The sequence below is a fragment of the Cryptomeria japonica genome, chromosome 11, assembly GCF_030272615.1.
Source record: "Cryptomeria japonica chromosome 11, Sugi_1.0, whole genome shotgun sequence".
NCBI classification, from domain to species: Eukaryota; Viridiplantae; Streptophyta; class Pinopsida; order Cupressales; family Cupressaceae; genus Cryptomeria; species Cryptomeria japonica.
Genome location: NC_081415.1, coordinates 530,942,376 through 530,956,942, shown reverse-complemented (window position 1 = coordinate 530,956,942; position 14,567 = coordinate 530,942,376). Strand labels below are relative to the sequence as shown.

The following is a 14,567-nucleotide window of genomic DNA, read 5'->3' as shown; positions in this document are numbered from 1 at the left end:
AAGTTGTGAAAAGTTTTTATAATTCTGTGATAATATTGATTCACCCCCATCTCAGTATTCTGGTTCATTCAACTAGTTCAACAACCTCTAGTCCCTATTACAATAAAGCATAGTCCAAGGAAACACAAGCCAGATTGAGCCATAGTTATTGCTAGGTAATCAAATCCTATGCATAAGGGGGGTTTTAAGAAAGAGAGAGTTTTCATCCTCATAAAATTCAAAGGACCTTACCAGGCATACCCTAATTGATACAATAATGAATAGAAAATGAGTGCATTATAAGAAATAAGCAATACATTCATTAGCTTGTTTGTTAAGGCATCATCACCATGGTTGAGTGGTCATAACCCTACAATGACAGAAACCCATCTTGGGGTTTTAGCCTTTATTTAATGAGCATTAATTCTCTTGTGTTTGTACTTGAGAAAAACCCACGCAAGTATTAAAACCAACAATCTTTGTTGGGACTCATTTCTTTCTACCTTATATTTATCCTCCACCTGTCTAATGTGCCATGAAAGATCTATTCATCTCCCTTGCTCTAATTGGTTTTTGAGTTTGAAGCTTTCCTTTTGTTACCCTACTTTAATATGTTATAGCCTCTTGCAATTTGCATACATTCTCTACAATATAAATTACTTCGACCACACACTTTGCTAAACAATTCACTTCACAAACCATATAAATTTGCATTTATACACAATGAATCAAACCAAAGACATGAAAGGAGCTATAATTTTTTCTTTCACAATATGTTATTAATTAAACTATTTTCTTAATTTAACAATACGAATTCAAAAAACCTTTAACAAATATATCTACAAATTAAAAAAATTATTACTTATTTTTTTATTTATTTTTTTCAAAAATAGTTATAACAAAAACTACCTAGATAAGAACTAATAAATATAATTGAGTGCATCTTATGCAACTTCGTTACACTAAGATTGAACAACATCCTACATCATGATATTTGTGGGTTTTTTTTCTTAACTTTAGAGATAGATGAAGAGAGTAGTTTGGCAAAAAAAAATTAAAAAATGAAGAGAATCTTACAAACTAATAATGACAAATTATCCAAGATCAGGCACACTAGAATTTCAATTCTTTAATTATAAAAATCTAATGCAATGGTCACAAAAAAATAGAAGGTTTCAAGGGTTTGATAATAAGAGGATAAGAGTTTTTATCATAAATCTATTGTAATTGATAGAAAAATAGAAGGTTACAATGTTTTGAAATAAAAAAGAAAAGAAATTTAGCATGCAAAATCATTTGTGTGGTGGAAATTAAATTTTTTATATATATATAATGAAAGAATAAAAAATTTAATTTAATTTTTTTTAAATTTTCTTAAGTAATTATTTATTTTTTATTTTGAAAATAAATATTTATTTCTAATTTCTAAGATAAATAATAAAAATCTGTCACATTAAAAATTTATCATTAATTTATCATTATATTTAGTATTATAATATTAATTTATAAATTAGATTTTTCTTATATCTATTTTTAAATATTATTTTTAGTTGGAAAAAAATTAATTTCATTTTTTATTTATTTTCTTAACTTAATAGTAAGAATTAAAAGGTGTTAATGGCGGAAAGGGAGGGCATGCAAAGGAAATTAGAATAGACCTTTCTAAGGAATTGAAGGAGGATGTGGTGTTCTGGGAAGAGTACGCGGTAATTGCCAAAATAATAGGTTTGAATTGGCCAAGAAAGGATATCAAAAAGTGGGTTGAATGCAATTGGGGAAAAAGAACTGTGACTAAATTTATTGCTAAAGGTTTTTTTGTAGTTTTGTTTGAAGAGGTGGAGGAGAGAAACCACACGCTTACAGATAGGAACTAGTTTATCAATACGCATGCAGTATACATTCAACCATGGACGCCTCATTTTGATCCAACCCCATTGGTAGTTTATTTCGAACCTATATGGATACGCCTATATAATCTTTCGATAGAATATTGGAGTGAGGAATTATAGGAGAAAATCGGTAGAACATTGGGCACATTGTTGGAAACAGATTTTGATGATGTAGAAGATATTTGCAAATGTACCCGTATGAGAATTGCAGCAGTTAAAAGTATTCTTGAGAGCATAACCTTGGTTTCCGATTACGGGGAATGAACGCAAAAAGTGGAGATAGAAAAAGAATTAGCAAGATGCCCTAGATGTGGTAGCAAATTCCATGGCGAGAAGGAATGTAAGATGTATGTTAGAAAGGCAAGAAAGGTACTTAGAAAACCAACATAGACTTGGAGAAGAAAAACAGAGGAAAGCAAGAAAACGGTTGAGTTTCCAACAAAGGAAAAAAACAAGGAAGATGAATAGACTCATGCGAAAGAAAGAATAGAAACAGAAACTTTGCAAAAGGTTGATGAAGGTGACATGGAGAAAAGGAAGGATAATATGGAGATAGAAATAGTGATAGATGGTGAGAACAAGAGAAACGAAATCAATTATGGACCCTCAATAGGAAATATAAATGGTTGTTGTAATAATGCGGAGGAGGATTGTAGAGGTACACCCACTAGAGAAAAAGGGTTGTCAGATACTAAATTTGAATACGAAAGGGGTTCAGATGATGAACCATTTCAAATTGATGAATTGGAAAACATTGACCCTAGATGCATGAGCCAATCGGCAAATGCTCTGCTGGGGAAAGCAAAAGGAGTAAGGGGCAGAAGAAGTAATAAACAAAAAAGAGAGGACAGAGCTAATGAGAAGGGTATAATTGGTGTGATGGAATTCATTAAGAAAACCAAGGGAGAAGGAATCTCCCTTGGCAAACAATGAAGATAACAACATGGAATGTGAGGGGTTTATCAGCCCCTGAAAAAAAATGCTTGGTCAAGAGGGCAATACAAAGAATTTCAGGAGATATTATAATGATGCAAGAGACCAAGCTAAATGAAGAAAAAACATCCTTTTTCAAATCTTTCAGCAGGATGTGGGATGAAGATTTTCAGGAGGTGAATGGGTCAATGGGTGGATTGGTGGTCCTATGGAATCCAGACAAAGTTTCAATACATTCGATCTCCAAGCAAGAAAACTGGATGCAATGTAAAGTTAGAGTTTTGTAGGAAGACTTGGTTTTTTCATTGTTCAATGTTTATGGTCCGACCAAGACAGAAGAAAAGAAAAGGGTTTGGAAAGAAATCTCTGAACAAATTAGAATGGTTGATTCGGAGAAGGTGATTGTGGCAGGAGATTTCAATGCTATACTCAATAACGAAGAAAAAAGTGGAGGATTAAGAACAAATGCCCGAGTGATGGAAGACTTCAGAGATTTTGTGATGGACAATAACCTTTTTGACGTTATCCCTAAATCAGGAAACATTACATGGACTAATAGGAGGGAAAATTTTAGCAGAATTTCGAAGAGATTGGACAGAATATTTACTGGATCATATTGGATTAAAGGACAGTTTGATTTGGAGTAAATAATTCTGCCCCTAACACTTTCGGATCACTTCCCGGTACAGTTGAACTGCACCACACCAATGGCAAAGGTGAAAGGGAATTTTAAATTTTTGAGCATGTGGTGGAGAGATACAAATTTCGAAAAAAACAATGAGAAGTGGTGGGAAGAATGCACAGATTTTAAAGACACTCCAACCTATTGTTTTGTTAAGAAGATGAAATACCTGAAGAACAAGATTACAATATGGAATGTGGAGTCCTTCAAGAATATTTTTTCAGAGAAAATGAGGGTGGAAGCTGTTACCCCCATATTTCTGCTCATTCCTAAAGTCTCATAATCAGCTAAAATCAATTATTGTTAATATTTTAATGCTGAAGTTTTTGTGGCCAAAGTCCATGTCAGCTGAGAGATTTTAATTGTTTTATTTTTAGCTTATCCATATGCCCAAACAATTAAATCTCACTTTTTATGTGTCATATGCAACAATGATTTTTGGGTTATGCTCTACTAGGCCCATTTATTCTACTGTTAAAATTTAATAACAAACAAAGCTCTCAGTACAAAGTTATGCAGGTTTTTCTATGGCAGCCCAAAGGAACAATTGTCATTGAACTTGAACCTTGAACCTTATTAGGTTCAAAAGGTTCAAGGTTCAACGTGTAGCCAAATATGAAAACAAAGTGATAAAGCAAATATAATATGAGTGCAGTTTGTATTTTTGAACCTTCTGATTGAACCCCGTAGGTTCAAGGTTCAAGCGGTTCAAAAAGTTCAAAAACTTCAAAGTTCAAATTTTGGGTTCATTGTAATTTTTGGTCTTTGAACTTGAACTTTGAACCTTCTTTGGTTCAAGCCCGCAGGTTCAAGGTTCAAGGTTCGATTTCAAAAGTTCATATTCAGAATTCAAAGATTCATCAGATGCAGGTTCAAAGTGTGTGAGTTACAGATTTTATTTTTTTTTAAAGTTCAAAAATCCAATAACATTGGCATGGCTAATGTTTGTAATTTTCAAAGTAATTTGGAACCACAGATTTTCTGAGATGGAAAAACGGAGGCTCGGTATGGGGAGCATAACTTTCAATTGAACTGTTGGATCGCGCTGAAATTTTAATATGTTTTAGAAAACCTAGTTTTCTAAATTGTCACAGGAGCGATTTGAAAAATATGGTCGAGTTAAAAAGATATTTATCTCTGAGTACAGGTCTATAAAAAATTTTGAGATAAAAGATTTGAAGCAAAATAAAAAAAAGTTGTCGGAAGAAGAGGATAAAGGAAAAGATTAATTAATAATCTATTCAAGAATCTGTTATTGATAACTGATATTCTTAGCTATATATATGTAATGAAAGAAAAGAGAGGGGGTTCCTGAAATTGTGATTTTGGAAACAATAGAAGAGTTTTTTTTTAGGAATTGTGGGAAGTGTAAACGATAGCAGACTATTTTACTTGTTAATTTCAGTGAAATACTCCATCTTTGAATGGAATGGAATGTCTGATACAGCTTTTGAAACCTATGCGTTTGAATATATAAAAGATTTCTGCTGGGATATTTATATGTTCATGTATTGGATTCATTTCTCTGATTTTTATCTAATATCGAGTCTGTGAATCAATCTAATGAATGAAATTAGCTGAAAGCATTTGAATATTCTGATTCCCCTTGTTCTGTGAGGCATGAGCGAGTATCAATCAGAGTTCAAATATTTTGATCACTTTATATGGGTTAATCGTTATTTGAAGTTTAATGTTTTGTTATACGTTCTGATAATCATTGTGAGGCGTTCATTTTGTGTTGACAAGTGAATGTTAAAGTCTTTCTTTACTTTCTGGTTAAAAGTGAATTATATGATAAAATTTGGTCAAAATTCATTGTAAATCTTGTAAAGAGGGAGTTGTACCGAACAATTCAGAGGAAGATTATCACTTCAATGATAATCTATCCAACTGTTAGTGCTCTTTGTCCTTTATCCCAGGCATTTGGAGTTAGTATGTGTATTTATTGTTGAGGGACAAATCTGTTCACTAACAGAAGCGAAACTAGATAGGATCAATAACTTGTTGATTGAGAAGGGGATGACTAACGAAGAGTTTAATTCTAAGAATTCACTTAAAGCAGAATTGGCAGAGATTCTTCTGAGAGAAGAAATGTTTTGACGGGAAAAATCCAGAGAATTATGGATTGAAGCTGGAGATTCAAATTCAAAATTCTTTCATGCTTCATTAAAATAAAAGAGGAACAAAAACATAATTAATCATTTGACGGATGATTCGGGCATATTGGTTGGTAAAGCAGAGGAGTTGGAATGCATAGCAGTTAATTATTTTGAGAAAATTTTGGGATCTGCGGTGGGGGAAAGTGATGAAATTGTTGGTTATCTGTTGGATATTATTGACAAAATGATTACGGAGGAGGATAATGCTATACTAATGTCTCCAATCACAAAATATGAAGTTAAAAAGGCTACATTTGCATTACATCCGCACAAGGCTCCTGGACCAAACAGGGTGACTATGGAGTTCTACCATAAGTGTTGGAAATTCATGGGAGAGGATATATGGCTGGTGGCGGAGGAATTTAGAAGGAAAGGAAAATTTGTGAAAGAAGTGAACAACACTCTTATAGCCCTGATTCCAAAAAAGCAAAGTTGTTCGAGCATTGTTGATTATAGGCCTATATCTCTGTGTAATTTGTTATACAAAATAATATCTAAGGTAATGGTTAATAGGTTGAAGCTTGTTTTGGACAAGCTTGTGTGTCCAGAGCAACATGGATTTACTTCTGGTAGAGAAATTGTTGATAGTATAACATTATTGTTGAAACCATGCATTCGATGAAAAGAAGCAACATGCAGGGGATGGTGGTCAAATTAGATGTCAGCAAGGCATATGATTGGGTGAATTGGTACTTCCTCTTCTCTGTTCTTGAAAGATTTGGATGTGATACTAGTTCGATAAATTGTATAAAGCATTGCGTTACTTCTGTGTCATATTCTATTATTGTAAATGGATCTATAGAAGGTTTTTTTCATGCCACGAATGGTCTTAGACAAGGCGACCCATTGTCTCCATTTTTGTTTGTATTAATGGCTGAAATTCTGGGTAGAAACATTAAAAAGCTTGTAAAAATGAGATTGTGGAAAGGTGTACACATCCATGACAGTATTGATCTAATTTCCCATTCTCAATTTGCTAACGACACAATTCTTTTTGGGGAAGCTAAGGTAATGAAGAAGTTACTGATTGATTATGAAAAAGGGTTGGGTCAGAGCATGAACAATGATAAGTCAATGATATATTTCTTTAATACTAATGTAAGGATGCAAAGTAAAATTGGTGAGATATTGGGTTTTTTGTCTGGCAGTTTTCCTTTGAAGTATTTAGGGGTGCAAATAGATCCGGGCAAATACCAAAACAAAATGTGGGAGGAATTGATCAAATGTCAAGCAAAGGCTTCCTCATGGAAGAATAAATGGTTAACACAGGCGAGGAGGATCCAAATGATTAAATCGGTTCTTTCAGCGATCCCTATATATCATATGTCATGTTTTCGATTATCATATAAAGTTGCAAAAGAGCTAGACAGTTTTCTTAAAAAGTTCTTATGGGAAGGGGCGCAAGAGGAGAAGAAAATCCCACTCATAAATTGGGATACAACCTACCTTATTAAAATGGATGGTGGAGCGGGTCTAAGAAAAATGGACTTGCACAATTTGGCTCTAGGGGCTAAGTTAGCATGGAAAATGTATGAGCAGCCTCATAAATCCTGGTGTAAGATTATGACTACAAAGTATTTGGATTCAAATGAGGCAGATAGGATTTTTACTGTGGCAAACTCGATCAAGGGATCTCCAATTTGGAAATTTATTTGGGAAAGCAGAATCATCATAACAGAGCATCTAACTTAGAAAATTGGTAACGATGGAAAGGCAAAATTTTGGAGAGATTCTTGGAATGGAGACATTGCTATAGCTGAGGAAATTGATGATTTGTTATGGGTTAATGAAGTGGAAGCACTAGTTGGTCCCTTTGTGGCTGATTACATTTTTGAAGGACAGAAGGAGGTAGAGTGGATTGAGTGGAAAACTGTGGGTGTATGGAAGATGGAAAACAATATTAAGCTGAAGGATATCTTGAGCAGAAAGAAAAAAATTATCTACCAGAATGAAGTTGATTGTTTATTATGGTGTGCGTCCAAAACTAGAAAATATAAGGTTAACTTGGGATACGAGATTCTTAGAAGCAGAGCACAGAACCTGGAGTGGCCCTCGGAATTGTGCTGGCACAAATTGGTACTGCCCAAGGCAGGGGTGTTCCTTTGGACTGCATTGCATGGTCGTATTCTAACAGGGGAAAGGTTGAAACTAATTGGAATTGCAAGTCCGAGTGTATGTATTCTATGTAAGGAAAACGAAGAGACTGCGGATCACCTCTTATACTGGTGTTCATACACTAAAAAAGATTGGGATTGGCTACTAGGTAAATTGCAGTATGGATCGGTGAGAAGTCAAACACTAAAAGGTTTTTTATTAGCATGGCCTACCTACTATAAGAAGTCAAAATGGAGAATACTGTGGGTGGCGAGTTCGGCTTTGCTAGCATGGCATATTTGGAAGGAGAGAAATCAAAGAGTCTTCAATGAGGAAGCTTTGTCTTTTGATCATCTAATCCCAAAAATCAAAGTAGCCATTGAAGAAGTCATCAACGTCAAAGTAGTGGGAAGGAAGTATCGCACTTATTCTTCTTGGGACAAAGAAATGGAAAGGCTGTGGAATTTGACGAAGAACAGTGGCTACAAGTTTATGGACATGAAGCAGAACAGAGATAGTATAGTTTGGATTCCACCCTCAGTTGGAAACTTAAAGGTCAACTTTGATGGAGCAAGTCGTGGAAATCCTGGTAAATCGAGATATGGTGCCATTATAAGGGACGAATTTGGTAATTTTGTTGGTGCAAATTTCGGTCCCTTAGGAATCACAACAAACAATATGGCAGAAATTATAGGGTTGTTAGCTGGTTTGGAATGGAGTGTGGACCGATGTTTTCGTGACATAGAAGTAGAGGGTGACTCGCAAATTGTCCTGAATGGGATAACCAAACAGAAATTTGAGAATTGGAAATTGGAGGCGTGTCACCCCAAGATCCAAAGTTTATGTGACAGCCTAAACAGATTCACTTTTAAACACATATATCGAGAGGGCAACTCGGAGGTGGACTAGCTGGCAAACAGAGGAATCGACTACGATGGACCAAAATGGATGTCTAAGGTAGAGGAGTTACCGGATGGTCTTCTTTCAGTCCTTGCTATAGATAAAGTCGGGATTCCAAGATTTGGAATCGGATAACAAAGATTTTATCTGAGACAGGCAGAGTGCATCGAGGAGAGGCGATATGATATTAGTTTTACCACGAGTGCACATAGTGTTCGAGGTCTGTCAATTTCCAGAGTAACTTTCTATGGGTGTCAGCTAACTGTAAGCTGAGGCAAGTGTACAACGAGTTTTTGCTTGCTCGGGCCCCAAAATTGGATAAACTCTGGCCAAATATGAACTAGAGACTGGAAGCAGGTAATTGTTTCTTTGACGGTAGGATCACATGGCACCCGAGCAGCTTTGCATGCCTAGAAATTGTTACACTTCGAAAAAGATATGTTTGCAGAGTGAAAGATTCTAGCAGGGAATGGACAATGCACTCGATTGACTCCACAGATCACAACTTTTTATGGCGAATTTGGTGGGCATAAGCAAAACAGGAAAGTGTGAGGGCTCTCGGGGGAGTGTTGCAAGGTAATCTTTGGCCATGGCTTACTTTGGAAGGGTTAGTTGTGTAAACTATGAAAATGCATTAAATGTGCAGTTGAGAACTTGTTTTGCACTGATGAGTATGTATACGACTCTGTGAGGGTGCTAGTGGGCATTACACTAAATACTGACAGGCACTGGTGTGATGCTATGGTGTTGGAAGTCGTCCTCCTGCCACTGGTGGATATCATAGAAACGAAGGAGCATGTGGTTGAACTGTTAGCAAGTTTCGTAAAACTATTTATCGTAGACACGGTTGCAAATGCCATTCTGGGTATGGAGGAAGATGTCAAAGTGAGCATCCTGAAGATATACTTCCAATTTGAGAACTACCTACATTCGAATACGGAGGATGATGGAGAGAGCGAAGAAGAAGGCACTAAGGTTGGGGAAGACGGTGAAGAAGCTGCAGATGAGGAAGATTTTGTGGATAGTGATGTTGTTCAAGAGATGGCCCGCAGAGAAGTATGGAGGGAAGAGCAAGCGAGACTGAAGACTTTCGAGGAAGAGGCATGGGAGATTTTTAGGTGTGCGGTATTCAATGGTAACTTGGAACCATTTCGAAGGGTAACTGAGTCGAATGATTGGTGGCTTCCAGAGAACTCCACCCGCAATGCAATTGGAATTGGTGAGTTTGTTGTTGTAATCTATCAAGTCATTGGGGGACAGGTGTAATCTCAGGATTGAGCAGGATTAGTTGTGGGGTATATTTGGATAATTGGGGCTGATAACTTTTTGTTTCTATCATGTAATGTTGGGCATATGTATATAGAGTGAAAGATGTGTATAGACTAGTGGGTCTATATTGTCTACAATCGTATGTAATTTTCATAATTTCAAGCAATATAGGGAGATATCCCCATAAATGATAGCACTTATCAAAAATAAATAAATAAATAAAAGGTGTCCTTTTTGTAAAATTATTAAAGATTTGAACTTATTTTCATATTGTATAGGGAATCCTTTATAATCAATGACTAGTGATTTTTAATGGGCTCTTTGTAAATCAAACATTTTTACATTTAAATTAAACTATTTGATAATTATTTGATCAAATTTTATTTTATATTTCAACAGAAAATTTTAATTTTGTTATAATATTTTTTGATCTAGCCTTTTAACTATAACTTCTTTAAGAATTAATGTTTCAATTAATCTTTTTTAATCCAATTTATTAAATTATAACAGCTATTAAGTTTCACGAATGATTAGGCGAACATCTAATCATAGAATTATACAAACATTATGTACCATTAAGTTTCATGTTTGATTGGACTTCCTTCCAATCATAAAATTGTACAAATGACAGTTCACTCATAGAATTGTACAAATAGCATGTTAAATCATTGGGTGATTATAGAATTTTCATCGTCCAAATTTCTATTATTGAAAGGTTTTAGATTAAACCCACATAATCATTTAGCAATCTATGAAAACACAAGTCTTAAGCTAAAACTTCTTTTGATTCAAGGTTATCTGTTTTGTCAAAATCATCCAAAAACGTAATCCAGTTCCATTCCTTATTTATGGCATCTAAAAAATATTTGAATCTTGATTGATAAAGTGATCAAGAAATGTAACTATCAGTCTCACTAAGTCGAACTATAACATTTTTTATAAAATATAAAAGATACTCACTCCATTGGATTTGCATTGCTCTCCATTACGGAAACAAGTTACTCTTCATGTTTCAATTACGGTTCATTGGATTTCGCTAATTAAAAGCCTACCTAAAAATCATCTAGTAGACCAATGACCGCCCATTTTTTGGAGAAAATGTTAGTAATTAGATCAATTGTGCACCTTTAGTGATACCAATAGAACACAATTATTGGAGCATTTGTCCATAAGTATTGGATCAATTGTGCAAAAAAATTGGTTGTCAAAGCCAATGGGTAATGAGACAATAGAAAATATGTTTCCAAAGGCACTTTGAAATTACCACTTTTTGATCTTTGCATGAACAACTGATAAATGTTCATCTTTACTACCCACAAACCAAAACAATAACAATAAACAATTTTAAAAAAACCAAAAAAAAATTAAAATTTAAAATGTACAAGGTAACATATTTACTAGTGCTCTTCCCCTACTCATGGCCGAGGCGAAGAAAGATTTGTCACAGAATTCCAAAAACAAAAATAGAGGAGAAGAACGAAAAACATTGGGAGAATCTGGTTCTTTGCTGACCATTAATTATTACATCTTGAAGAGAGAAATAACATCTCGAACAGATAAAATTTGGCACATTTGTAGAGGCCTTATTTCCGACACGGATACAATTAACAGTTCTGTGATTTGCGAGGTACATAGCTATTAATTAATATTTGGACACGATATAATAATCCAGACAAGAAAAACAAAAATGGAAGGATTCATATCACAGACACCCGTGTCGCTAACTAACACATCCTTCAAGGAACTAGACACTTAGATTATCTTAAAAGTTTGTTTCTTTATCTTTTAAATTATGGACCAGATTCTTTATCAATCTTTCACATCAAGTTCATTACGATTCAAAAGAAAAAACTGTGTACCAGATTTCCACCAACTTCTATCATAGTTTGATGTGATTCAAAAGAGAAAACCTAACAGATTTCCACCAACTTTTTGGGTCATATTTTTTTATTCACCACAGTTTGATTCAATTGAAATCTGTATGATAGATTAAGAGATGTATTCATTTAAATCTGTATGATAGATTAAGAGATTGAAAAGTTAAATGTATCACTATCTTGATCATGGATTAAATATGATCAGAAATGTCAGATTACAAAATATACCCAATTGATTTCAAAAGGTTTAATACTCAGAAATTCCATATTTTTTCAAAAAGCATTCTTACTTTGATTTCATGGACTGTAAAAACCCTATGTTCATGAACAATAAGTAGGTGGGTTCTTGAGGTTCGTTGTCCTTACATATTGTGGCCAATTCCGAGGCTGATACAGCATGCCAGCACTTTTTGGCGATGCCTGCTCATAAATATGGTAATCTTCATGTTTTATTGAAGCTAGGGAGGTGGGTTCTTTCAATGGAAATTTGGGGGAGACACAGCATCTTATGTCTGGAAGAGACTTGAGGGTTTCTACGATTGCTCTCATAGTTGGGCGATCTGATGGCTCCTCTCTCAGGCATTTTAGAACTAAGTCTGCTACTGCCTTGGCTGTTTGGAGTGAGATGTTTGATATACTCAATCTGGGATCCATTATCATAATGAGCCTCGACTCCTCACTTAGAAAGGGTACAGCCCATTTCATCAGATCTCTTTCGTCCTTGGGATGCCCTCCTGTTAACAACTCCAACAGCATTACCCCAAAGCTCCACACATTGCTCTTTCTACTCACATTCCCTCTCTTTACAGTCTCAGGAGCAAGATATCCTATTGTCTGTGCATCAAACAAATTTGATCAGAGAGAAACAATGGCAAGTCCAATATGCATCCAAGTAAGTTATCTGTTTGAAAGCGGGCCTCTGTTTGAAATGTGGGTTTCTGTTTGTCCTTTTGTAAATGATTTTACTGGGGCAGGGAAATTTTTTGGGCAGCCCTTGAAAAATCAGAGTTACCTACTGCCCTCTGAAACTTCAGAAAATGGAATCAAATGGGTTAATGTGGGCTCACCGTAGATGAATTGCAGGAGACTTGGGCTTCACAAGCAAATCCATAGTCTGACAATTTGGGATTGAAATCCTTGTCAATCTGGACGTTTGCAGCCCTGAACTCACTGTACATGACCTGCATTCAAATATCGAACATTACTTCACAATGCGAAAATCCTGCCCCCACCACTGTAATTATGAAATAACTGAAGGAAAGCTTAGCACATTTTCATGGCAGCTATATGGGGTCTTGTAAAGGTACCTGGAATGATCTTTGTTCATGTAAAAATGCAAGACCCTGGGCCACACCAAAAGCAATTTTCATTCTGTTGCTCCAATCAATTGGGGAGGACCCATTTCCATTTGCCCTGCTATAAAGAAGCAACTGATCCAAGCCCCCATTAGCAAGTCTCTCATAGACCACCATGCGATCTCCACTCTCCCCTGCATGGAAGCCAATCAATTTGCACAGACATGGATGTTGTAGAGAAGCCATCCTGTTCACTTCCATAACGAACTCCTTGTATGGCTGACATTTGGATAGCACAAACCATGAGGGCAAACACAAAACAAGTAAAACTAACAATAATGTATCATATTGACTATTATCTAGAAATTGGAAAGTGTTCTTATAAATCAGACAAATAAACTACAATGGCTAATCATACCTTGGGGTTGAGAAGATGAGCTACAGTAGCTTCAACCATCAGAGATGCTCTGTAAACAACTCTGTCCAATCCCTTATACACACACTGTTCTTGACTAAAACAATTACATGCTGTGGAGATCTCTTGGTGGGAGAATGATTGCAATGCACAGCTGAGTATCTCATCTTTTGAACATAGAGAGAACCTGGGCTGTGGGACACCAGATTTTAAGCTAGGGCTTGTTGAATTACTATTATGAGGAAGAGGCAGGGGAAGGGGAAGAGGACTGAGAGAATGAATGTTCATGGGCCAATTCACAGTGCCACCATCTTTAACCTCCACCAAGGGATGTACAGGACTAGCAGGTTTGTTGTTCATTGCTGTAGCATACATTTTCCTGGTGTTTTTAGGCCTCACAAAACACTCCATCTTGGGCACCAAAGAAACCTTACTCCTCACTGTACATATGTTTGTGTTGCCCTTGTCATTATACCTATCTATGAACAGTAATGCATTGGGAAGCTAATGATCTAGCATATCAATGGTTTTGTTGGGGGTTTTTTTGGGGGTTGGAGCAGTTGTAATCTACCATGGACCACCCAATCAGAACCAGAATCACCCGAGAGTTGTGCAGAGTCAAACAAGGAAAATTAACAGCCTGTTAAGGTTATTCAAACACCTGGGTCAAAATAACATTAATTGCCTTGTAAATGCGTATCTGTATCCATATCTTCTCTGTATAGTTTAAGGAAAAAAACCGTTGGAAACAATTCGAATTCACTGATTCCAAGCGATGAGAATACAATTCTTATTAACACGGTAGCCGTAGCGCCGCTTGCAGTTGGACCAGTAATTTCTGTAGAATATTTTTAAAGAATCCTAGCTGTTTTATACTTTGAATTCATGAGATTTTTATTATATTCATGAAATTAAGAGACTACACTTATAAAAAAACTTAATTCAAAATATTCGTTTGATGTATTAATTATGAATAGGTAGATGCTTTCCTAATTTTTTTTTTGTTTTATGAGATTCTTTTTATTGGTGAAGTAGGGGTTATAATGGGTCTTGCTTATACAAAACTCAATTCGTT

The 14,567-nt window shown here is 35.5% G+C and overlaps 1 protein-coding gene across 1 annotated transcript; it reads right to left on the bottom strand.

The window, feature by feature from the left end:
* Positions 1–12,048: 12,048 nt before the first annotated feature.
* On the bottom strand, positions 12,049–14,308 carry LOC131066461 (probable serine/threonine-protein kinase PBL1). Its single transcript, XM_058001217.2, has 4 exons — positions 13,496–14,308; positions 13,090–13,356; positions 12,850–12,963; positions 12,049–12,616 (listed from the first exon to the last, which is right to left on the bottom strand). Exons 1-4 carry the CDS (start codon positions 13,901–13,903, stop codon positions 12,104–12,106), a joined length of 1,302 nt encoding a protein of 433 aa, XP_057857200.1. The 5' UTR covers positions 13,904–14,308; the 3' UTR covers positions 12,049–12,103.
* Between the last annotated feature and the right edge of the window lie 259 nt (positions 14,309–14,567).